Raw genomic sequence first — 26,544 nt, forward strand, 5'->3', positions numbered from 1 at the left:
CCAGCTAGTAAACTTCACTCCCCTGATCTCAAGAGGCGCACTAGAGACTGATGCTAGTCTATAACGTCCTTGTTAGTGCATCCGCCTCCCATGCCAGAAACGCTAGTTCGAATCCCGCTCAGGGGTGTGTTTCCCGCACAACGACGTAACTCGCTGCTTCACTACCATAGTACGATGCATCGTTGGTGAAATCTACTTGCTAGTCACGACTGTTTCCTGAAACCATATTGTCGCAAAGTGGTTGTTCAACCACGCCTCGCACGTGGTGGAGTAATAACCTATTTTAATTAAACAGTTTGAGATCTAATTAATGCTAGATGTTTTGATATAAATTACAGACATGGCATCTGAGGACTATTTCAAAATGTTCTCAGTTATTTTTCTTAATTTCCAGATTCAATCATAGGCTTGTTCTAGCGAACATATTTGGCTAACGATGCTTTTGGGAAACGCACCCCTGAACAGTACGAGTAGAATTAATTTGAGTAAGTGTGAATGCTGCCATCCGAACACTGGTACGCACCATACAAGCGGACCGAGACCCCGAAAAGATGAGTTTCGGTCTGCTTCAAAACTAACTGCGGTTCGAATGAAATATGAACGCAAACAAGGACCGAAGACATGTAAACGAACCAATGCAGAATGCTCAAGCATACCTGTTTTTTTTCTGGAGATAGTCATAGTTTGACATAGATTGTCATAGTTGTGATGTTACCCATCACAGTTCGGTACAGGCATCAGAACCACATCTCCTCGCAGCAGATCTTGTTTTGTGTTAAAAATGACAGTGTGAACCAGGACTAATTGTGTTGTTTTCTTTTTTTTGGTCCGGATCAAAATAACAAAGAACTGAACTACAAGTGTGTGAACACACCCTCAGATTCCCATCCCTACTCTTAAAGGGGATTGTTTGCGATAATGTTGTGTTTTTGTCCATGAGAAGGAAGGCCATTTACAGCAACACCAGGGTGAGTAAATGATTACTTCATTTTTATTTTAGGGTGAACTGTCCCTTTAAAATGGTGCACCCAGCATACAACATGGTGTGACGTAGCTTCACATTCTCTATAATCTATAATCACTATTTACTAAATTTACATAGCAAAATGAGAAACATGAAACTTAGAACTTTATTTGCTTATTACAACAGTGAAATATATAGTTTAGTGTCGTCTATGCAAATATCTGAACGCAGAATGTTGCACTTGACCAATCAGAATCAAATATTTCAGAAAGCCACGTTATACGTTTTATTATATAGAAAACTCATTTCAATTTAACCTAAAAAAGTTTTTTGTGCAATCCTTTAAATAATTAATCTAATTTAATGCTGCTTTTCAAAGTCTTTGTGAGCGTTTAATTGTACAGGTAGCTGTTATGTAGCGGTTTGCTTTGTTTTCAGATGTTTTGATCACACAAATCTACACACACACACACACACACACACACACACACACACACACACACACACACACACACACACACACACACACACACACACACGGTGGCCATTGTCTGATTTCTCTCTGTCTGTATACTGCAGCTGTGCATGACTGATTCTCTCAGCCCCAGGACTTACAGAACAAAGCTTTGCAGACAGCACCTATTGAGCTTGCATCTTGCGTACGCGCGCGCGTGTGTGTGTTGGTTTACAGGGACACGGAATGGCAAGTGACATTTCTTACATTTGAGAAACACCTACTTGAAGAATCACTGTTTCAAAGCCAAGTGAGCTGCCTTGCTGTCTTTTCCCAATACATACAGACTAAAATATAACTTTGTAATATTGTGTTGTTAGTCTATAACAGCTAGTCTATAAGCAGCCATATCACCCTGTAACCCAAGACTGGTTTCCCACTGAAGCTAAGCGGGGCTGAGCCTGGTCAGTACTTGGATGGGAGACCTCCTGAGAAAACCAGGTTGCTGCTGGTAGAGGTGTTAGTGAGGCCAGCAGGGGGCGCTCACCCTGTGGTCTGTGCGGGTCCTAACGCCCCAGTGTAGTGACGGGGACACTATACTGACAAAGAGCGCCGTCCTTTGGATGAGACGTTAAACCGAGGTCCTGACTCTCTGTGGTCACTAAAAATCCCAGGATGTCTTTCGAAAGAGTAGGGGTTTAACCCCGGCATCCTGGCCAAATATGGCTGCCGTCGCATCATCCAGGTGGATGCTGCACATTGGTGGTGGTTGAGGAGATTCCCCCCTTCTATGTAAAAGCGCTTTGAGTGTCCAGAAAAGGCGCTATATAAATGTAATGAATTATTATTATTATTATTATAACGTTGTGTCATACAAATAGCGCGTGGTCACACGGGATCACACGGGACTCTTACCTGGTTTCAATCAAATTTGAACGAGATACTATGTCATAGAATCTGATAAAATCCATTTGGCTTTCTGGTCAGAAAAGCATTTATGATGTCTTAATTAGTGGTGCTTCGTTTATGTGAGAATCTTTTGAGTGAAAGAATCATATGGTCATATTTTGATTGACTATGAAGTTTTTTTCTTTTTCACTAAACGACCAATAGCATTCGAGCGCGGTCTGTGAAGGAACATTTCCATTGGTTGGAACTACAGAACGCCCACGCCCCCTTCACAGGAATCGGGAAATAACCTGTTTTGGTTTCAGTGAGGCTACGTCAAAAATCGCATAATGTCTGTGGTACTAATTTTGAATTATTTTGGTCGTTACAAAAGTCTGGTATAATGCAATCCAGACCTACTATAGTCATCATGTTGTCATTAATATATGTAACCTACTGTACCAGCATCAGCTACGCGTCACTTCAATCATAATTCCTCAGAAGCAAGTCATCCAGGTAGGCTACTTTATGAAAACCATGAATTTGGATGTACTACTCTTTCACATCCCAGACAGCAACATAGTATCGGCCCAGATCCGGCCTACATCTGGTATGCGTGGAAACCTCTTGTATCAGATGTGGCCCGGATCTGGGCCGACACTATGTTGCTGTCTGGCCCTGGGATACTGTTTTTTGGCTATTATTTATAAGGGAAGTATGCATATTTGGATGCAGCCTATGTCTTTTTGAACAAATGGATTCATTGACTCATAACTCACAAAATCACAATAATTTAATTTGGAATAGCATACTAACATGCTACTCAGTGTTTTTAAATAGTAGTCCAAAAACACATATAAGCTTGCATGTCGCTTCCTGTTTTCATAATGATCTATGCATGTATACTACTCTTGGTCGTCCTTTTAAAATATTTTTCCATGACAGAAATAGGAGTAGTATGCTAGTAGTATGCTCTAAACAAAACGTATTGCGTCAAAATTCGCCACAGCAGCTTCTTCTGGCTTCTTTCCCCAAAGGCATCATGGTTAGGCGGGTCAAGACAGACACCAAAAGCACAATAAAAGTCAATCACTCGTGCGGCCCATTGCTGATCTGCTCTTAGGGGCCATTAAGAATGGAATTTCAATTAGTGCCTGTCTTATCAGCGCTGTATGTGCGTTTGGGTGTTTGTGTTTCCAGCGGTAGGACATGATTTAATTTCCTCCCTGTCTGACAGGTGTTAAAGCGATGCGTGTGAATGCACTCAATCGTCTCTATATAAGTTACCATCACATATGTGCAACAAAATAGCTCTATGAGCCCATTATGACACTGTTTCCTGTCTGAGACACACACGCATGAACATATATGACCTTTAACCCCTGTTCATCCCACAAAAGCAATAAAACACGTACAAAAAGGTTCAGGTCTGAACGTATTGATTTTTTAGCTGGAATCCCAAAGTGCTAAATGGTTTCCTGATTCACCCAAGAGAAAAATGCAGTTCTTCCGGAGATGTTTTGAGCGCTACATATTGCTTGACATTTCATTTGTCACGTACAGTAACCTTGGTCGATTAATGCAAAATGTGAGAACAACGACGGTGACATTTACGGGTATCTGAGCACACACGGCGTTAAAACCCGCCAGGCGTTGGTTTCAATATATCGTCAAATATTCAGAGGTGTTAGAAAACAAAAGCCCAGACCAGACACAACACATCAACGGTTCTTGTTATCAGATCTCTCCTGTTCTCCGGCTCTGACATTTGTCCTGACTGCAGCCGTGCTGCTCCCATTCGAGCATCCGTTCAACCAGAAAACATCCAGCAGAGATACACACTTGCTCTAAACATCTACATCAGATATGATTGTAGCTTGTCTAGCTTATTTGGCAATGTTGGCAGAAGCTACAACTCAGGAACAGATGCAGAACAATGACTTTTTTATGTTAAAAGTGTTTGGAATTACACTGTATCAAGAACTAGCTTGGGTTTTCTGAAGAAATACGACGCATGCAAAAGTCGCCGCCGGAAGTGTGGTTGCAAAAAGATTGTGGTAATGTTGTGCTTTTTAGACATTGTACCATGTAGTTTTACAGTTATTTGGACATGGAAATACCATGTTTTTTGGACTTGCAGCTTGGTAATATTGTGGTATTCCTTCAAATACATTGGAATATATTAAAGCGTAACTGTTGCCAAAATTGAACCTATAGGTTCTTTTTGTTTATCTATCCGAGTCAAACATTCGTGTAAAAGCACAATTTAAATGGAAACTTTTCAATCCACTTTTAAGATTGACCGTATTTTCGTTTTAGGTCAAAATGCCTTTTGAATAGGAGTGCATGGGGCACTACTATGATAGCATCAAAATCGCTATTTTTAAAACACTAAGAAGGCTCGACACAACATGAAACTGTGCTTAAAGTATTACCAGGGGCTCTACACATGAACTTGAGCATTGACTACATTGTTTGTGTACACAAAGTTTACTAAAAAGAAAGGTTTTGAACAACTCACTGTAGCTGTTGTTCTTCCCGGCCGCGGGCATTTTGTCAGTCAAAAATAGTCGATCTGTATCACTGAATCATTTCATTATTATATGAGGATCCTTTTTCAAATACATGATCAATATTGATTTTCACTAATGCCAAAACATCAAATTATCAGTGAATGTATATGGAACTAAGCTTTAGGAGATTTACATCTTTACTCTCCTCATGTTACGTTGCATTCGGAGATCGACTACTTTTGACTGACAAAATTCCAGCCACCGGAAACACTACCTGATAAAGTGAGTCGTAACCTTTCTTTTTAGTAAACGTTGTGTACACAAACAATGAATTCAATGCTCAAGTTCATGTGTAGAGCCCTTGGTGATACTTTGCTATCATAGTAGTGCCCCATGCACTCCCATTCAAAAGGCATTTTGACCTAAAACGAAAATACAGTCAATCTTAAAAGTGGCGTCTCCATTCTAATTTTGCTTTTACACAAAAGTTTAACTCGGGTAGATAAATAAAAAGAGCCTAGGTTCAATTTTGGCAACAGTTACCCTTTAATACCACATAATAAATATGGTAATCATCCGATCACTAACAAAAAAGTACCATGGTATTACTACGGTAATACATGTACCGTGGTATTCTTGGAAGTACCTTGGTACTTTGGTACCCTACCATGGTATACCAAAATTGTGGTATGTTTTGTGGTAAGTATATTGTGGTAATTAATAAATATTACAAATAATACATGTATTTATACAATATTAAAAAATGCATATTATTTATATAAAATGTATCTAATACATTTTTATTATTTATTATTTAAAACTTATAATATAATTTTATATATTATATATAATATTATATTTTAATTTATAGTATATGAAACATTTTATTTATAGATTTTTTTTTTTAAATAAAAAAAGTAAAATACCATGTGATGTGGTAGGCTATATTTATGTACCAAAGTAGTGCCATCATTACACCACAATACTTTTCTGAAAGGAATTTTCACCACAACTGCTTTTGGTTTTGTTTATACGCACAAAAGCACTGTAAAATCTGACAGGCCTGTGTTATCATTCATCATGTTTTATATATATTCCATGTTTCTGCTTGTGATATATGAGCTATCATGCGTAAAGGAAACACTATTAATGTGTGTTCCAGTCAGACGCTGCTGTAATGAATCACTTTCACTCGGCGTTGTCTCGACGTAACAACAAAGCACTTTCACAACTCAAAATTAATCAGGGCCACAGTTCGTGTTCGTAATGGTCTGGATATATCTTTGAAATAGACGTCTGTCAGAAACGAAAATGCTCTTGACAGAAAAAAAGTGTGTTTAGTCTGCATTCACACAAAGAGAAAGATGGCGATAAAAGAACGAATATTCCGGCCTTGACTGAAGCTTGTCAATGTGGCATTTCTATACCTGAACAACAGCTTTCATATTCAGAGTTAATGATGAATAGTGTTCATCCGAACCATATGGAGAATATTTGATGCCATATTTGTCTGAGGAAAGCCACACATTTAATGTTTTGAATGGTATAGGTCAAAGAGATTTGACCAACTCAGTGTGACTTCATCTACACAATACAAAACTGAAATGAAGGAAATTATGCCTATGTTTTTAGCTTTAACTGCATGAGATGAAGCTAGAACGCTCTGAACTACAGGCCCGTGGGGTTTGTGAATGAAGACTCCGGAAAGGGCTGGGTGAAGGTCATCTGAAGGTCATTTCCTTCCGCAGGGGGAAGTGACCCGAAACCGCATGAATGAATTTGAGGAACACACAGGAAGCGATCCGATGCCCAGGGCAAAGTCACACTTGGAATGTAATAAGGAATGAGTCATTAGGAATGAGACGATGAATCTCAAACACATGCCAGCTTATATACATTATTATAATGTATAGCATATATGTAATGTGTGTGTGTATATATATATATACACACACACTCTGACATCCCCTGTAGTTGATGACCCACAAGACAAGCAAAATGAAAACATTTCATATCAAAAAGATCCTTTTCATTTTATTTTTGGATTTATTTCGAAGGGGAAAAAAAAATATATAATTCAATAAATATTATGGCAACATCAATAAAACAGACATACATGGACCTCAACACACAGAAGGCATTAAAAAAATTACAGACATCCTACATTAGGAAACATTTTGTTTTTGTTTTTTTATAAGCACCTACACATTTCTCAACATTTACACACACCAAAATTTGTAATACTGTCTATGTGAAAACAAATTTGTGACACGGTCGAGAAATTTCTCTCTGAAACAAAGACAAATGTAACAAAAAGGTTTGTTTTGCGCCAGTTTAAACAAAAAGTGCAACTACAAACATGCAGCAAATGAGATTTTGCAGCTAGCTTCAAACTTCTGAAGATTTTTGTTTTGAGAAACTTTAAGCACTACAACAGTGGAACGCATATTCTTCCACGGCTCAGCAAGGCAATATACCGAGTCACAAGAAAAAAGAAAAATTGAAAGAGAAAGAATGTGCATTTATCGTTTTTTTCTCAATCCTCTCGCATGTGTTCAGAAGCAGACTGCATAGTTTCGTAGAGAGAGGAGAGACATTTTTTTCTTAAACCTTCGAAAAGCATTATTTTCTTTCTTGGGCTGGCCAGATAGAAGCGCAGGTTTAATATGACCTTGAATTTGATAGTTTATTTAACATTTTAACAATTGTTCTTAAACAAAAGTGTCACAAAAGTTCATGTAACATTTTACAGATAACGACTTAATGAAAAGCTAGTTATGTGCTTGTTCAACAATCATTTGCTACTGCAATAGTGTTGTTATTCTTATGAGGCGTTCACACTGACAGAGATTAAATCACTGGATTTCACCAACTTGCTATACAATTGGTTTCTAGTATGCGTTTCTACACAATGATCAATTAGTAGTTCATAAACTGACTTGTCGTTTAGCGAGGTTGTCTAGTTTAGCAAGATTTTGTCTGCTTTTTTTATGGTTATATATTGAGGAAATGCTTAAATAAATTAGCGTGCTAACAGCCTTTTGTGCAGTCCCGCCATTATTTTTGTTTCTGATTTGCATGAAGTTGAACTCTAAACTGCATTGCATTATAAACAGTCTCTCTTGCTCATGAGACATCAAATCACCAACTCTCATTGCAAATTAAAGACTTCCAGATGTTTTGTCCCTGCAAATCTCTGTCAATGTGAGTGCCCCTTCAGGGATAAACCGAATGCAAATGAATATTAAATGATCGGGTCAATTCTCAAATGTCATATTTGCGCTTCCATATAAAGCGGAACCATGTTCTTACGGAACCGTGAAAGAAAATCTCATTGATCCACCAAAAGCCCTCAAACACACATCCATCATGCACTCCAGAACGTCAAACATTGATTCATCCGACTTGAAAACCTTCCAGTTCTTTGGTTTTTCTTTTTCTGAATCCTAATGAACCGTAATGTGATTATGAGGAGTTATACAGAAAACAGTGCGAGTTCAAATATACCAGCGGCGTATCCATGGTGACGGTTTTAGCTGAGCTTAGCATTAGAAAACGAAAACCACGCACACACACAAACTCGTGCTCTTGGTCTACAGAAGGGAAAAAAAACAGACCGAGAAGGATCGGAGGAGGAAGTGATCCGTAACCACAGTGATACACTCTCGTTTCATATCCTCGTTAAGCTGTACAGACTCAAAAAGAAAGAAGCGAGAGTTCAGAATTTCGACATTAGGAAAGTCATCTTCCCCTTCGCGGTTTCGTTGCACGACCATTAATACCAACTGAAATGTGCATCTTTTAAAAATAGCTGTGAACCAAAGCTCAGCGGAAACACTGGACTCAATGGTTATGTGATTCTACTTCCTCCTTCCTTTCCTGCAGCAGAAGCTTCCAGAAGGAACCCTCCAGAGAGGAAGCAGTTTCACATCCAGGAGCAGGAAGGAAGGCCTCCGATCGGCCGAGAGGGTGGTGACATCCTCCTGCTGAGTGGATGAGTTTAGGAGAGGTGGTTGGGGCCGTACTATGGGTTTACGTCCACAAGCTGGAACCCTCAAACCGGAGAGACCTTCAAGGACATCGAGTAAACACTCCCGCTCTCCACTTTTGCTTTGTCTATGGAAGGAATTCCAGGCCTTTCTTGCTTCCACAGTTCACCCTCACCGTTTCCCAGAATAAATCTTTACCCCCGAACACCTTGCACTACATGACCGTACAACTCTTTGCTTTGTCTTTGCGTAGGTCTGTTGCAACGGCAGTAAGATCTGGTCGACTAGGCATATGTGAGATGCGTTTGGTGGCACGTGCCGATTTGTTGCGCTTGATGTTTTTGTTGTTCTTATTTACACAAGCCAACGTTGCAACGTGGAAAATGTCCCGCACGCTGTTCTCCGACTGCACTGCGGAGCATTCGATATAAGGTGCGGAGATCTGCTTAGCCATCGCTGAACCCTAAAAGAGAAAGAGGACATAATGAGCTTTGATCAGCAATTAACAGTTCAGTCGTGATTTGTTCGTGAAATTCTATGATTACTGCTTGCAATTTCATCAAAATTAAGTTTAGCTTTGAGCACTGGAAGATTTAGCTCTTTATCACCCAGACATTTAATGCACGGATTAGATTAGTAACCCAAACCATTGCAATGTTGCTGAACTGCCTTTGCTGCTAAACGTAATTACTGGTAAAGTAATAAGATAGGCGTCAGATAACTTGGCAAATTAAAGATCCAAAGTTGAGCGTCTCAATGCCATCCATCTAAATTGCAAATCCGGTTTATAAGAGAACCACCCACCTGATCGTAGGACACCGGCGTCTGTCTGTGATTGGACAGCTCCACTAAAGTCGTGAGGTCCGTTCTGAGGTCTGACTTGCATCCGACGAGAAGCATCTTTGTGTTGGGACAGAATTCCTGGATCTCTCCTTTCCACTGTGAAAGAAAGACACAAAACCAACACGGAAAGATGAAACCGACTGGCCTTGATCCAGAGGACAAAAGACAAGAACAAGTGTTTCCTGTTTCCATTCTCTTAGCGCATCACATTCCATCCCATCCCTTTTTTCATGAGCACAAGAGTATTAATCTCCCTTGCTAGAGGTGAGGCACATGCTTCCTGCGGGGATAAAGCTTGCACTGTAATGACTGCTTTTCAGGGTGTGTAGGTGTGTGTGCTTCTGCCCAACAATGCTACAGGTGATCTGCATTCCTGTCCTTCCCAAACAAAGCATTTTTTGTGTCGGTGTGGCATTAAATCAACGGATTTAATCTGGCGAGAGACAGGCGGATACAACACAGCCATACGATTGTTCACACAGGAACACGGACACCCTACATTCCCTCATTCCCATGATCCTTTTGTGATCACCTCTGGCTCCCAGAGGCCTCAAAGTTCCGGGAGACAGCACTAGCTTATTCCAAGCAGGGACCCACGTGTAGCCTGATCGTATTTCCGAGTCTGCGACCCAGATTTCAACCGTTTTAAGACAATCGGGCTGAACTTCCACTCACATGGTCTAGGTAATGCCAGCATAATACTATAAAGGGGGGCCTAACCGAGTGAAACAGAGCCATAGGCCATTTCAGACACCTGACCCCAGACTGAGAGTCTACGAGAAGACATCCAACCCTACCAAACAAAGGACGACTTTATTGGGATGCAACAAAGAGTGGGAAGAACACAAAAGGACTTGTAGAAGAATTTCTCTGAATCACAGTCAAGGCATTTAAAAGCCTATTAGACTGTTGGGAACCAGTAAGGTCAAGCCTACGGTTCGATATCCAAGAAACAAAATTCAGTGCACCACACCCGTATTTTGCACCAAGACAATAAAACATTTTTCCTTTGTCATCAATATAAAAGGAAGGTTGCATGTCTTTAAATCAAGACCCTCAGATGGAGCCCTAAAATCTGATTGGTTGATAGCAATGTCATTCAATCCCTGAAACCCAGCTCTAATCCTAAATTCTGACCGGTTGATGGGAATGTTCTTCAAGAACCCCAACCCCCAGTCCTAAAATCTGATTGGTTGGTATCAATATCATTCCAGGAACAACAATGGATGTTAATAAATGGAATATCCGATTATATGTTGTTTAGCTCACACTAAGTCATACCTGTCAACACTCCCGTTTTCACCGGGAGTCTCCCGTATTTCACACCCATCTCCCGCCCCCCTCCCGTTTTGTCCTTTCTCCCGTGAAACTCCCGTAATTTGTGTTCCCAAACGTCGTTATATGAATAATCACATCAATATATTATTACAAGGTTGCCCAGTTGTCAGATCTTGTATGAAACCCGTCCTACTCGCACAATCAACACATCATACACATTTCAACCCATTTGTGAGCTCAACCTGGCAACCTACAACTCAGTAGCGCTGTTGACGTGCGCAGATCGACGCGGGAAGTTGAATAAAGCGATCACTGGTAGAAATGGGAGGAGAAGACTCCGTGGTAAATATTTCACGTAATTAACGCAGCATCCGTTTTTTCTGTCATCCTTTGGCTGGCGTTACATTATATGATGCGCTTTTATTCTTGCAAATGCTTTTAAACCATTCAAGACAAATTGAGCGCCAGAATCGAGTTCTCTTTCAGCTTGAAGTTGACCGAACTAACACACGCAATTCTGCAAAAATGTCCGTTTTGGTTTTGTCGAGTATCCTCATAAGAGCAGACTGAGCACTCTTAAATTAGTTAAATAGTTTTAAATGAACATAAAGAAGAGTTGTGAGAGAATGAGGCGCGTGTGAGATCCGCTTGCGTCTCTCTCTCTCAGCAGCGGCTGCTCTTAAAGACACAGTAGCTAAAAAAAGCTTTCAGTCAGTAAAGTTAATCACAGAACAAAGGGAACAGAGAAAAACACTCACTGCTCATGACTAAAGAACATTTGTAACTTTAATAAGGATTCATCTATGTATACAGGAAATATACAGAAATTTTATAAAGTTATCAAACAGTTTGCACTGCATAAATGTTAAATTATACATTTATGCAGTGCAAACTGTTTGATAACTTTATAACATTTCTGTATATTTCCTATCTTTAAGACAAATATTTAAAATATACTGTCTTTGTTGTTTCTACATTCATTTGGAGATTAAATGTGATTATGATGAATTTATGACATTATAAATTATATAAAAAGGTTTTTATCGTGAGTAATCAGATTTTTTTTTATTTCTAACCAAGCCCCCCACCTTTCGATCTCCCGTATTTTAGTACCCAAATGTTGACAGGTATGCACTAAGTGTGTCAGCTCAGTACTACTAGTTTAAAAATGTTCACCTTCTTTAGGACACTGTCCAGGGTCTCCGGCCGGCTGATGTCAAAACATATGATGACGGCGTCCGAATCTGGATATGAGAGTGGTCTGACGTTGTCATAGTATGGGGAGCCTGTAACACAAAAAGGTGGATTGGTCAGGAAGAACAAGTTTGCTTGAACATTCGGCACGCTCAGAGAACTGAAGAAGGATAGTGGCTCTGTCTGGAGGGCTGTCAAAATATTACTTAACCTCATTTAACTTTCACTCAGCGACGCAGTACAGACAGTAATTTGAAAGCATTCATGAATTTTTAAACCATTGAAGCTCCTCTTCAGACACACTAAACATGAAACTTTTACAAATAATAGCACGTTTTTGCCTTCCAGAAGGAATGAAAAAGCCTTTAAATCATTTTTTATTCATAAAAAAAAAAATCTCAGTACACAGAACACTTCCAGTTCTTTGTCACTGGTGCAATGCGGATAGTTTAGCTAGTGCAAAATTATGATTGATAACGATGTACACAAGCACAAGACACTCCCTAAATCAAAGTATGAGCAATAAAAATACTGATGCTTGCCTTAGCAAACACAGTTAATAACTAGACCCTTGCCAGATGTAGCATTTCCCTTCCTGGCTAAAACCGGAGATGTTTTTCTTTTTGAGGACAGTACAATCCAGGATTTACTCTGACAGAACGAAGCATTCCCACCCATCGCCAACTCTGCCAGACACGGTATGTAAAATCCACAGAGGACAAACACATTTATAACGTGCCAGATTCCAGGACAGAAGTGGTGTTTACGAGAAAGAGAGAGACAGAGGGAAGGGAGGGCTGTGTAGTTTGACAGAATGATAATTCACAGTGCCAGAAGTTAAGTAGAAAAATGTGAAGTTAAAAACACATGCAGCCGCAGGACTTTACAGCTCATATTCCAGCCACAGCCACAGGCCTAAAAACAAGAAAACAACGAGGACAACGTTTTACGGTTTCACGTGATACATTTGCTTTTTATTACGGTTAATTATTTAATCACTAATTTGTTATGTCAAGTAGTAACTACATCTGTATCTAGATCTAATTATCAGTTATTTTGAACAAAAAAAACCAATACTTTTTTGTTAGTGGTCTTCTGCCTTTTCTGAGACGCACAACAGATGCCCCCACACACACACACTCTCTCTACTGCAACCCCCCACACAGTTTTCTCTCTAAACAGCTCACTAAACACATTATTTTATTTCTCTGTCCAGTGCACACATAACTAACCAAAACTCCACTGAGCGTGTGCCTGTACAGCGTTTGTGTAAGTAATAGCTAACTGTAGTGACACACACACTTGTGGGACACCATAACACAAACTACATTCCTTAATACACACACATCTGTGTGTGTGTGTGTGTGTGGGGGATACTGACAGCAGATGGATTCCCTGAGTGTTCAAATCCTTCTCCAAACATGTTACAAACTTTTTTACTTCCACTATTACAAACTTTTACAAAAAGGTCTTTTCGAACTCCACATCAGTACACAAGTTCCTCCTGAAAGTAATTTCCTCCTTGACTAACAAGGTAAGAATAATTTCAGAGAACATAACGGTTCACATGGCAGTTTTTTCCCCCTGACGGCCCACCACACAATAGCTGCTTTGTGGAGTACGAGAGCAAACCTTTCCTCACAGGAATGTTAGGCATGCGGGCCCAAATCTCCGAGGTTAGAAATATGATCCGACCGACAATAGCTGACCAGCCTTGAGGAGTGGGTCTGAGAGAGCCTGTCCCGGCAGGAGTCCATTCAAATGATCCCGGGAAGGTTTTGTTTTCGGGGGTTAGTAGATAATGAGGTCTTCCCTTGCTGATAACAGTCAAGGGTTGAATTAAGAAGGTTAGATAACAACGTCTTAGGTCAAGACATTAAAAAAACATGCAGTAGCTGAATAATACTCATTTACAAAATAAAAATGTAGGACGTGTAAGTTTTTTAATGTATAAACAAGATTAAGCAAACACTTATTTATCATTTAACTTCTAAATCTATAAATTACAAATGCAACCTCAAACGCTTAAGATTTCTCTTCATTTCAGCTCTAAAGACAACATGAATATCAAAAATTGACTATTTGCCTGCTTAATTGTCCCTGGTGTAATTCTGCAGCTTTGTTTTCATTGTCTTTCATCAAAATGAAACTATATTTGTACATTTGGCAGAGTAGAGTGGAAAAGTGTGTCTGCACTGTAAAAAAATGTGCTGCCTTAAATATCCAAGGTGATTGTACTTAAAAATGTAAGTAATTTCAACTTAAATTACATTAAACTGACTTTAAAAATTAGTTGAATCTTGCATAACTTATAAAAAAGTTGAGTTAAAGCAATATAAAAACATGTTCTAACTTATTGATCATATCAATTATTACAGTGCATGCAAAAACAGTGCTAGGGTCTGGTCTGGTGCGTGGTTTCTATTGAACTGCTAAGTGGTTGCTTGTTGTAAATAGTTGCTAGATGGTATCTTACTGGCCAAAGTCAAAGAGCACCCAACACCCGAAGCCTCTAGGTCTAGGATATCCTACTAGTAGTGATTTTTGACCATAAAGAACCACTTTTCAAGATCCAATCAAATCTCAATAAATATAAAGCTTCACCTTTCATTATTTCCCAATTAATAGCCTATTTCAGTGTAAAATACATCACATTACAGAGTGTAAATGTGTTAGGCAAGTTGTTAGGCTCTGTGATAGAGATTCACATTACATTTTTGTAAGGAAGTATCTATTCCAGCTTTCAGCCCACAACCTCAGCAATCTGATCAAGGAGTTTGATAAAAAAAACATTTCAGCTGCAAAAAAAGTGACATCTTTCAAGGTCACCCAATCAAAGTTGCCAATTCAAAGACTCCATCCAATCGAATTGTGTCACTTACAGCGTATCTTTCACCGGCCCAAGGGGAGCAGAAGAGATAGGACGCTTGAGGAACAATGGACTGAATTTGACACTATAGTTTTCCGAAACAATATGCTTATTGTAAAAATGTACAACTCACAAAAGGAACAAAACGATCCCAGAGCAGTGTGCATGTATTGATTGATCATGGTCTGACTGGTGGATAAGGAACCTTTCAGACAGGCATGTCAAGATCCTGTCTTCATATCTGCAGGGGGTTTCTGGTCAATAAGTGTCTGGAAGAGCAGAAATGGGGGAAGGGGTCTGAATCCGCAGAGGTTCGGCTGTTAGGGGATATACACATGCATGCTCATGGCCATCGAGAAGATCAGAGAGCACGCGGTCCCTCGTCACCGGTAGTGTAATCCTGACTTCTTGTGTGTCGTATAACACACAATACATGCACATACACAATTGGGTTTCAGATTTAGAAGGCCTTACTAAACCCTAGAATCAATATGCTCAAGAAACCCCTAATGAAACATTCATGCGGTGGACTGGCGACGGCACTTTGACATTGAAATAATGACCAAAGATTGCTCGGTTTTGCATTGCTGTAAACGGAAATCATTTTAACAAACAACAATGGGCGACAGTCCTAAAAAAAAGAGGTTACGCAAGAATTGAGCTCAATCAAAACTAACACAAACAAAAAGAAACGCATTTGTATTCACCTCTTTTGTACTCGACAAAAAAAACCTCTAGGTTGTACTTTCTCAAAAGCGAACTGTTTGAATTCGGAATGGTACGCATGTATTCTACTGTATCAATGGGTTCCATGGCGGATCAGTGACGGATATCGCCAGCTGAATGGTGAATGGGGTCGTGACTCAACAGCTGATTGGTGGACAATGACAAGAGCAGTCAGGCTCTTGGTTGACGGGGGTGGCAGCTGTTGGAAACAAAGCAGCAAAAAGAAGAGATGCCAAGAAACTATCCATTCGGGCAATTCTAGGAGCAACCCCCGAATTCATCGACTGTTCCCAGGGAAATAAATGTACGATTATTTGAGGGCAAATGCACAAGGTTGCCTAGTCCACATGTCTCTTTCTCTCATTATCTGGAATGTGCTCAGGTGTGTTTGGAACTTGTTAAATCCCGGACTTAGGCATTGGAGAGGAAAGACCGCACACACGCTGGGGAGACCTTGGAGCCTGGGTCTGACACAATAACTTACACAGTAATGAACAGCAGACTGAAAGCCCACAGCCTGAAACAAGCAACTAACTACATATCCAAACGTCAGTACCAGACGGGCGGCCCTGCCCGCAGACGCCTACCGCAGACATCTGTCAGCTCAACACTTTCCTATACCTATACATCACAAACCAAACTGAACCACCATGCATTGAATTATCAGATATAACTCTAATTTGAGCTTTAAAATGGCTCTTGATTGAGAAAATAATTCTGGATTTAAGCAATAACTCTAGATGAACACTTGGCTCGAGTAATTCCAATTTAGGACAGACTATCATTCAGGAAATTGATCCAGATGAATCCAAATGTTGGAATTTGCTCTCAAGATTGTAGCACATTCCTCTAGTTTTAGGGAATAGCTCAACATGTTATGTTTAGATTTATAATATAGATTCACATTTCATATTCAGAAAATGGCAGAAGATTTGATTTTAGGTGAGCTCAGTTCTCTAGATTTAGGACTGATTCTACCATGCGATAAATTAACTTTTTTGCCAATGCTGATTTGGTGCTGGTCTAGCTAATGAACCAGCATAGCCATGCTGTTAGCAAGTATCAAGTTTTGCTGGTTAAGATAGTTAAGAAGCCTAGACTCTAGCATTTCCAGCATTCAAAACACAACATAAGCTAGTGTCCAGCTGTGCTAGCCTTTCAGCAGGTCAAATTAGCACATGGTTCTTGATTTAGGAAATGACTCCGGACTGGCACATGGTTTTGGATGCAATAAATTGATTCAGATTGAGAATATAGCTTTAGCAACAGGAAATTACTATTTGCACATGGCTGAAAAGACCAGCTTAGCTGATTTGGTGTTGGTCTACCTGGCCAGGCTGCAAAACCTAGCTGGTAAAGTTGATCAAACAGCATTCCCTTCCTGGTTTACCTATTTAGGAAGTTTGGTGGCTTAGCATATACATGGTGAAGGAAATATTTAGCACATAACTGTTCATCTCAGACCACACACAGCACCAAACAACTTAAGGCCCCAGATTCAGGTCTGAATGTATTTACCCCAGATCATAGCTAAGCTCCAAAGAGGCCACCGTCTAAAGCAGTCTGTCTGGCTGGATGCTTTACAGGGCCTGTGATTACCTCCAGACAGCAGGTCTGATCTCTCCTGGGTGATCCGGACGCAAGCTCTGGAAACGTACCAATACCCTACATTCAGACGGAGCGAGTCAAGACCCTCCTCTAATTTGCCTGTGTGGTAACGGCTGTTTGCTTTTGTTAAACGCGTGAATTGCAGCACGACCCCAGCTGTGGCAACAGTTTTGGTTTCAATTGTTTATCCAAAACATCACTTACAGCGACGTTCCCGGTGATGCCATCCTAACATTCCTTAAAAGTGAGGTGTCCGCGGATCATATTCCACAGATGGGTGGAGTGTGTGAGTGTATAAGCAGGATGTGTGTGTGTGTGTGTTATTAAACGCTTGGCAGGCTGTCGTACTGACTCAACAACCAAGAATCGCTCAACCGTTCAGAATAAGAAAGAAAAGCTATTAAACAAATCCCGATTTTCCTCCAGGCGTAAACGTAAGCGCTAACAATCACATCATTACCCTGCACAACACACTGATGCATCAAAATGATGAAATGTTCACTGGCTTTATGAATAAACACAACAAGTTTGGACATGTCTTGAAAAAACCTCTCATAAATGAACTAAATGGACATAAAATACAACTTCTAAAGAGGTAAAACAATGACTTTTTTAAATTGTAACAAGGCTGACTTCATTGTATATTAACAGCCACAATGTTCACAACATTATGGCATTATATAGTGCATATATATATATTTACGCTGCATATCAATATCGTGGGGGTCTTCAAAGGGGGTCTGTGATGCTAGTGAAAGTGATTTGCAAATTAATGTTTGATCTAAAACACATTTTTATTCTTATATATGAACTTATTCAACTCCAAATAAAACTAAAGAAGCTAAAGTTCAGCATAAATACAATAATACGGTAATATATATATTATTATAGACCACACTTAACACACATCTTCACAAAATATGGAACAAGGGTCCCAGCTCTGGTTCTATTCACCAAAGGGTCCTGAGAAGGGAAGAAGACCCCTGTACTACAGTATACATTTAGTGTATATTGCACTTTATAATGCAACACATTTAAACTAAATGGTACAGGAAAAACATGATTTGAGACTCACCTGAGGTGTCCCACAGGCTGAGCTCTATTCTCTGCTTGTCAATCTCAAAACTTGCGGTGTAATTCTCAAAGACAGTGGGCACGTAATTCTAGGATAAAGAAACATGAAAAAAAAAATGCAAATCTTATCAAACATGTCTATTTTAAGAGATTAAAATGTAGATGGACTGACTACAGAAATTAAAGCACATGCCCAAATCTAATGCCTAAATCGTAAGGCTCATTTGCGCACCCACTGGATTTTACGCATCTCACCTCTGGGAAGCAGTCCTTAGCAAAAACGTGGAGCAGAGCGGTTTTCCCACACTGACTGTCCCCCACGACCACGATCTTACATTTGAGGCTCTGACTCGGATCCATTCCGGGCTGAAGGGACAGTTTCTGGATAGATCTTCTCTCCTTCATTGATTGTTTTTACGCGCAAGTCCGCGGAGGAGCACACACGCACAGCTTTCTATAATCACTCTTGGAAAGGTGCGGATTCCCTCTGTCCGTGTTCTGATCTCTCTACACGCTACACACACTCTCTCTCTCTCATGCAGGGATATTCATCAACTGCTTGAATTACAGCCCTCTCACTTTTTGGGTATGTGCTGTGTTTTATATGAGCCTGGTAAACCAATGGCTGTCCTTGAAGACATCCTGAGATCCTCCCCTTTCCTTCAGCAGGGAGAGGGAAAGAGCGCATCCTACAGGCCTTAATAAATATGAATTTACTTTTAGCTCTGTGAAGTGAAAATGTGATGCATATCCAATGACAAAATGCTCGTTTAGCAGTTGTTTAGTATGATTTCAAACATCTCGTTCCGAATGTCTTGAATATAGGCTACATATGTCTTTGCCCTTCAAACTACATAACAATTACATCATTCAAAAAAAAAAGAAAAAAGACACCTGTGCCATTTCTGCTGTTTTATGTGCTGACTCAACTTTTTTCTTGTCATTTAAAAAAAGAAACCTACACTGAAATGTGTGACAACTTACCCCGGTTGACTCTTTAATACAAAATGGACACTATTAGGCTATATCTTCTGGAAGACACGGACCCAGCGTATATTTATCTGCTATACACATTCATTCCATCAGCAAGTCATCGGCTCTTACAGTAGATGCATATGTTGTCCAGAGGTTCTGTGGTTTGAAAAATTCATTTTTACATTCTTCTCAATAAAATAATGACAAAAATTCTGTTTAAACTATTTTACATGTATTTCATGATATCTTCCGAGTTGAATTGTTCAGATTTCATTTACACAGGAGAAATGTGAAGTAATAAAAAAATCATGAATATAAATTTGACCACAGGAGCAGGTGTATGTTTAAATGGGACACACACACACACACACACACACACACACACACACACACACACACACACACACACACACACACACACACACACACACGCTAAACTGATCTAATAATCATCTCATGTTGGCTGTAGAGCAGTTGCCCAGGTGCGGAGGCACTGGAGCAGAAACAGCCCTTCTGGAAGACACGAAGCCAGCGTATATTTATCTGCTATACGCTACATCTGTAAGTCATCGGCTCTTAAAGTAGATGCTGTGAACATGTGTCTGTCTGTCTGACTGAGAGAGAGAGAGAGAGAGAGAGAGAGAGAGAGAGAGAGAGAGAGAGAGAGAGAGAGAGAGAGAGAGAGAGAGAGATTACTAACAGACAAATAGATAGATAGATAGATAGATAGATAGATAGATAGATAGATAGATAGATAGATAGATAGATAGATAGATGGATAGTTGTTCTATTGTCTTCAGTTTATAGATCTTATTTATTCTCTGTGAAGATATACTGCCAATATAATACAATGACCTCTGTGAATCTTCTCACCCACAACACACAAACCCCTAAGGCTGTCAGAGAGATGATGACTGTAACTCCTGATGTGTGTGTGCGTGTGTGTGTGTGTGTGTGTGTGTGTTGAGGGAAGGTCATTGTGTATTGACACACATTCTTTTAAGTTTATTCCGTGAAATGAGAGCAAATATTGACCCAATGTACAGCTAATAATTTGAAATCTACCTTGCTCCTGTATCCAATGGTAACTGCATGAAAACCCTCGTCTGTAGCATCCGTCACAAAGCTGTAACATCTCACATCGCTCTGTGAGGAGAAGCGCCTCGGTCAGACCTGTCTGTGCACATCCCAGCTCAAAGACCATTTTATGCGTCAGCAATGACGCTAATTAAATCATGATTTTGGGAGTTTAATGAAATCACCTACGCACTTGGTAATCCCATGTTCTTCCTGGTCAAAGGTCAAAGTCTAAGAACACTGAAATAAACCAGCTTAGCCATCCTAGCAGAAACACGTAAAACAATGTACATATTCACAAAATACAGTATTCAAACTACACTACAATACTGAACAATTAGCACAACTATCAGTAATGCTAAACAACTTCTGTGTGGTAGACATCTTTCTCATGCTTATCCATTTACTATCAAATTATGTTAACATGTTCTGAGTACTTTCTAGGGTGTATGTGATTGCTGTTCTGGGTGTTTTATGTGGTTGTTTACTATATAAACTCATAAGAGATTGCTAACGCTAACTATTAGCAATAGCAATAGTGAAGCTAGCCTTAACACACCAGAAGTGATTTGATTGAGTATCTGTCCAATTTAAACACCATTCAGTTGGTTTTATCACAGTAAGCGACTTAACAAACCTCATACTGTTATTTGTTTGTTTATGCGGCCTGTCCATTGACTTGTGTTTAGTGATAATGGCAGATTGTCATGGTTATTCTGCGACGCACAGTGACAGTAAAATGGCCCTTTTCTTCTTAAATTGCTTTCTGCTTCACAGATCTTTCTGTCAATAGTCGTTCAGGCAGACACGCTGACATTTTCCTCAGACTAACACTGCTCAAATCCTGCTCGCTTTAAACTGAAGATTCATTTTCCTCAAGTGGAGGTGACTGAGAGAGGGAGTGCAAATGAGATCAGGACTGCGATGAGACACATTGAAGGGAGAATTTCAATCGTACATCACTGAGCGACAAGATAAACATAACATAAGAGTTAACTGCGGGAAAGGTGTCGCAATTTGACGCACACACACACACACACACACTTGTTGGGGCCGGTCAACTTTTAAAGGTGTCAGCTTGCCTTGGAATGGGAAACAGATTTGATCTATCACTTCAGAGGTTTGTCAGTGGGCTGTCCAGTCTTGAACACACAGAATTATTAGTAACTTGAGATCACAATTGACACCATTTACTTTCTACACAAGTATAACAGTAATACATCCCATTTAATTTCCACTGAACTTTACCTCAGAAATGTGTCACATTACGGAATTTCTTTGTTCCAAATGGGAGTTAATCCTTTTCCGCTTCACGTTGTCAAGATACAGAATATATAATGAAGACAAATTTCAACTACCATACAGTCTACTCGCTTTAAATGAACATTAATGGGTATTACTATATGATCTTTTACATTTGTTTGTGGTTTTAGGGAGTGCGTAGTACAAAATTCTTCTGCGACTGTGGAATGAAGAAATATTTCACAATTATTCCACCTGTCAATCACAGGGTAAGAACAAAAGACTAAAAACATGTCCCTACGGTCAGTCTTCAGAGGCTGAAATGTTCATTTAAAGGTCATTAACATGAAGCCAAGTTTTGTCAAGACATTGTAAATAAGCGAACACTGCTGTAAAAACTTGTCTAATGAAATTAAATACAATGTGTCAGCTTGACATATGAGTAACTCCAAAAATCCCCCAGGGGGAATGAAGTAAATAGCTAACCATAACTACAGTTCCTGGAAAGACTGTTTAGGTGCAGTTTATTAAAAAATTAACCGAACTGAAGAATTCGTTCACAAACTGGACAGAACGATTCATTCACAAATCAAACTAAAGCATTTGTTTACAAATCAGACTCAACAAATTATTCATAAATCAAACTGAATCATTCATAAGATGGACAGAATGACCTGGTCACAAATCAGACTGAACCATTCATTCACAAACCAGACTGAACAAATCATTGTCAAATTACCAATCTGATCAACTCCCAGAAAAAAAGAAAGCATTTTAACTTCCTAAAAATTATACACTTCACTTCAAGTCTCATAAAAATGAAGACAAAGCTAAATAAAACCATCAGGACTTGTCAAAGAAGCACTTAATGTGTGTATCTGTTGGCGGCTGGTTTGTGCAAGTTTCCCGTGATTGTCTACATATGTATTTTACGCTTTTGATCCACTAAACGCGACAAACTGATTGGAGACTTCATACAGTGGTTGTGAGTTATGGTTGTGTGACAAGACTCCCGTGATTCCCTGGGTGTGGACGGGCAGTGACATAGGGGAAAGTCTTTTGTGGTAAATCTATCCCTGAGGACTTTGATGTGGAGTCGAGGATGTGTCGTTTGTCAGTGTCACAACAATAAGAGCCAAATCTCATTACCGGCCCATTCAGATCTCACTGTTGAAAGTCGACTGCATCAAACTGCCGTTTGTTGACCCAGCATTTCCTCCCACAACAATAAGAGCCAAATCTCATTACCGGCCCATTCAGATCTCACTGTAGAAAGTCGACTGCATCAAACTGCCATTTGTTGACCCAGCATTTCCTCCACAAATATGGGAGCCCAAGATTGAACCCTGAGGTACTCCAGAACGAAGAAGAAACTATGAGGAGGGAAACGTCTGTGGTAAATGTCATAAAACTGCAGGTCGTGAGGGAGCGAGTCGACAGCTGCAATGCAGATTTGCGATACCCCACACTCAGATAACAGAGACGGAAGGGAGCGCGGACCACTTCCACCCTGGCACACAAGAAATGGGATTCAATAAATGCAGCAGGAAATAGTGCTTTAAGCGCTTAAATGATGAAATGTAAAATTGTGATCATTTCTTAATCACCCTCATGTCATTACAAACCTGCATGATTTTATTTTGTCTGTTAAACATAAAAGGAGGCGATTAGTAGAACTTCTTGCTCTCTTTCATACACTGAATGTGGATGGAGACTCTAAAACGAAAGAAAGTAACTATTCTCAGAAACTATTTCTCCATCCATCCTTTGGCCATTCTAATAGTGGGTGTAACTATTCTTCTTAACGCTCTATTCTTGTTCACTACTTTTCGCTCTATCCATCTGTCTTTGTTTGTATCAGTCTTTTGTTTTGCCCTCTTTCTGTGAGCTGCAGAGGGAGGCGTTCCCTCCGGAGCAACAGCGTGCCAGTCCCCGTTGACGACGGTGGCGGTCTGCGTGTGTTTAAAGGGCTCAGTTGCGGTTCACACGCCGGGGGATCGCATTGGCATGCAGCCTTTGATCCTTTGAGGGTTCTCAGAGCGTCCTCTGGTTTTAGGCAAGTGTGTGTGTGTGTGTGTGTGTGTGTGTGTGTGTGTGTGTGTGTGTGTGTGTGTGTGTGTGCGTTAGTATAATTAAGTTATGGTTCACAATTGAAAAAGGTCAACAGGGGCACGGTTTTGGGTTCTTCTACGAGAACAGTTTCTCACACAGAATTCTGTCAGCATACAAACCTCAACGAGACAAGAAAGTCTTAAACTACAAAGAGAGCGAACTACATTGGCAGCATTATAAGATAAGAGACAATTTGATAGAAATATAATTCATTCAAAGGCAAAACTAGTGATAAAACAATAGATCAATATAATTAAAATGCATTTTTTTACTATTTTACCCAATCTTTGTGTATTTATGCTTATAAGAGTATTATATATTTAGCTTAGCAACATGCTAACATCATTTCAAAACTATTTAAATGAAGCCTCCTATTGCAGACATAACTGTGTAAAGTTGCTGCCGATGTATGTTTCTACATTTCTAGTTAAGCTGTTGCTGTCTTAGAAGGCGGTGGACAACAAGACGACTCGCTAGGTTTTGGAACGGAGGCACACTCTCTGTAATTCTCTCCATAAACTCCATGCTGCGATACAGATGCTAACGCCGCATGCTGTCAGGGCCGTTTTAATAAAGGCACTACAGCAGGAATCTCTTTGAACTCCTCTTTTATGATGGAAGTTCCTCATTTAATGATTTCACTTACATTTCCTAGCCGCCTTCACAGGACAAACAGTTTACTCAAACAGCTTGTCTTTACATGCTGGCCCTGAGCCCTTTATGAAAGGTGTGGCAGCTTTTCTGGAAAAGAGAGGAAAAAAATTGACTAGTGTGATAAGTTATTTTGTAGTTTTTTTGAATAGTTTACAATAGTTTAATAATTTCTTTTAATTATTTTAAAACTCATAGAGTTGCTAAAAGCTGCTAAGAATGTCTTAGAAAAACTTCAGGGTTTATATAAAATTTATTTTAAAACATTTATATTAAAATAATATCTGTCTTTTGCTCAACAAGGTAATTCACATGACCAACTGAACCCATTGTGAAATCTGGTTTCGCTCTCACGCAAAATTCACATCACGTGAATTCACTTGAAAATTTGCGAAACGTAATCAAACCTTCAAAAAAATTTAAGTAGCGCAGAGACAAATGGTGCGTTCAAAAAGATTGTATTTATGAGTTGAATGCACATGAATGGAACGACAAAGTCGGAATTACAAGGGGGAAACTGGGATTTTGTTGGCGAGAAAACTGGGATGCAAGTGATGCAGTGTCTGTAGTTGTCAGTAAATTTGTTAATTTACTATAAAACTAGCAAAGTTACATGTGCAAAATATGCACAAGTATGATAGAATATATAACGAGAGTACAGTACCTAATTTGACTAAAAAACAGTGAAAAATCATGTCAATGTCAATACTAACTTCTCAGGAGGACTTAAACGCATCTAGTTACTTGGTGGCCATCTTGTATCCAAGGCAGCTTACAAGTACAGCTTTCATCAACTTGAATGAGAAATCTTCAAAATCTGGCAACAATGGTATCATCAATATATATATATTTATACCTTCCAATACCATTCCATTTTCTTAGTTCTTTCCTGTCATCTTTCTACTTTCCTATAGATTCAAAAGAAATGGCAAAAAGATAAAAAAATAGCAGGCCTATACATAACGACTTAAGGCTAGTGTTAGCGCACCTTTCGCCTGTTAGCATAGCAGCTAACTCCACAAAGCTGGAAATCCAACAATCCATTCATCCGATTAGCACTTCCGCATGCCATTCCTCAGTATTTCACCTCACATGGTCTTAGCGGAGGTCCTCTTGCATGCCCAGTGGCCAAATGATCGTGATTATGATTTAAAACGTCTGAGCCTGACTCAAACAAGGACTTTAGCCGTTCACACTGACCCAATTCAGATGATTGCCAGGCTTAATGGATGCCTGATTCTGATCTTTGCCAAATATTGTGTTCCTAAACCACATAAAATAGCAGAAATAGCAGCATAGTTTCCACAAAAATTCAGTAATAATTTCTACGGTTGAGTGTTCCAAAGATATGGCTGGACAATCCATGTTTCAATCCAAATATATAAGCCAATACAACAAATCTTGGATTATCTCCAAACATTTGGTCAGTTGGCTCTTGCAACATCCAATCTGGGCCATCGACAGCGGGGGACAACCGGGAAAGCTGTCCAGGGGCCTGGGCCAATTACTGGGGCTGGGACCCCCTAAGGGCCTCCTATATGTGGGACCCACCCACAAAAAAAACTGTCACATTTAAGCAACAGAACGGCTTGAATTATAAAAGCATCTGCTAAATGAATAAATGCAAAAGTATGTTTACGGATCTATTCTTATTTTTTCTTTGAACAAAAATAGATATGTCGGCCATTAATTTCTCCCCAAGTATCACTCACTCTCTCACACTGAATATTTAATTATAAGCCAATTAGCAAGCGTATAATCGTTTATTGAACTTGCAGTTATGAATCCTGTGTACATGCAGGTGCCGCTGCGTGGGCGAGTTTTGCTCGTGATAAATGACAGAACTCTTAATGTTTCTTTTTTCTTCGGCTAATAGTTCTGAGAGACACCTTATGAACAGCACGCACACAAAACCAGCCCCAAGAGAGATGAACCACACAAAAATGATGCTTTTATGCAAATATGCGGTGTTGCTTGGTGCTTTTAAACTTGTAAAGGAGTACTTTAATAACGCTGTCCCATTTACAGACCATTTGGGAGAAAATATTACAACAGCGAACTGCAAGTCACCAAAACACCATCGTTTT

At 39.7% G+C, this 26,544-nt stretch overlaps 1 protein-coding gene across 1 annotated transcript; it reads right to left on the reverse strand.

Annotated features, from left to right (window-relative positions):
• Window positions 1-6,768: 6,768 nt before the first annotated feature.
• On the reverse strand, window positions 6,769-18,979 carry rnd3a (Rho family GTPase 3a). Its single transcript, XM_079594145.1, has 5 exons — window positions 18,656-18,979; window positions 18,402-18,489; window positions 12,106-12,215; window positions 9,613-9,747; window positions 6,769-9,271 (listed from the first exon to the last, which is right to left on the reverse strand). Exons 1-5 carry the CDS (start codon window positions 18,803-18,805, stop codon window positions 9,023-9,025), a joined length of 732 nt encoding a protein of 243 aa, XP_079450271.1. The 5' UTR covers window positions 18,806-18,979; the 3' UTR covers window positions 6,769-9,022.
• Window positions 18,980-26,544: the final 7,565 nt, after the last annotated feature.

This window comes from Phoxinus phoxinus, assembly GCF_949152265.1.
Source record: "Phoxinus phoxinus genome assembly, chromosome: 20".
NCBI classification, from domain to species: domain Eukaryota; kingdom Metazoa; phylum Chordata; class Actinopteri; order Cypriniformes; family Leuciscidae; genus Phoxinus; species Phoxinus phoxinus.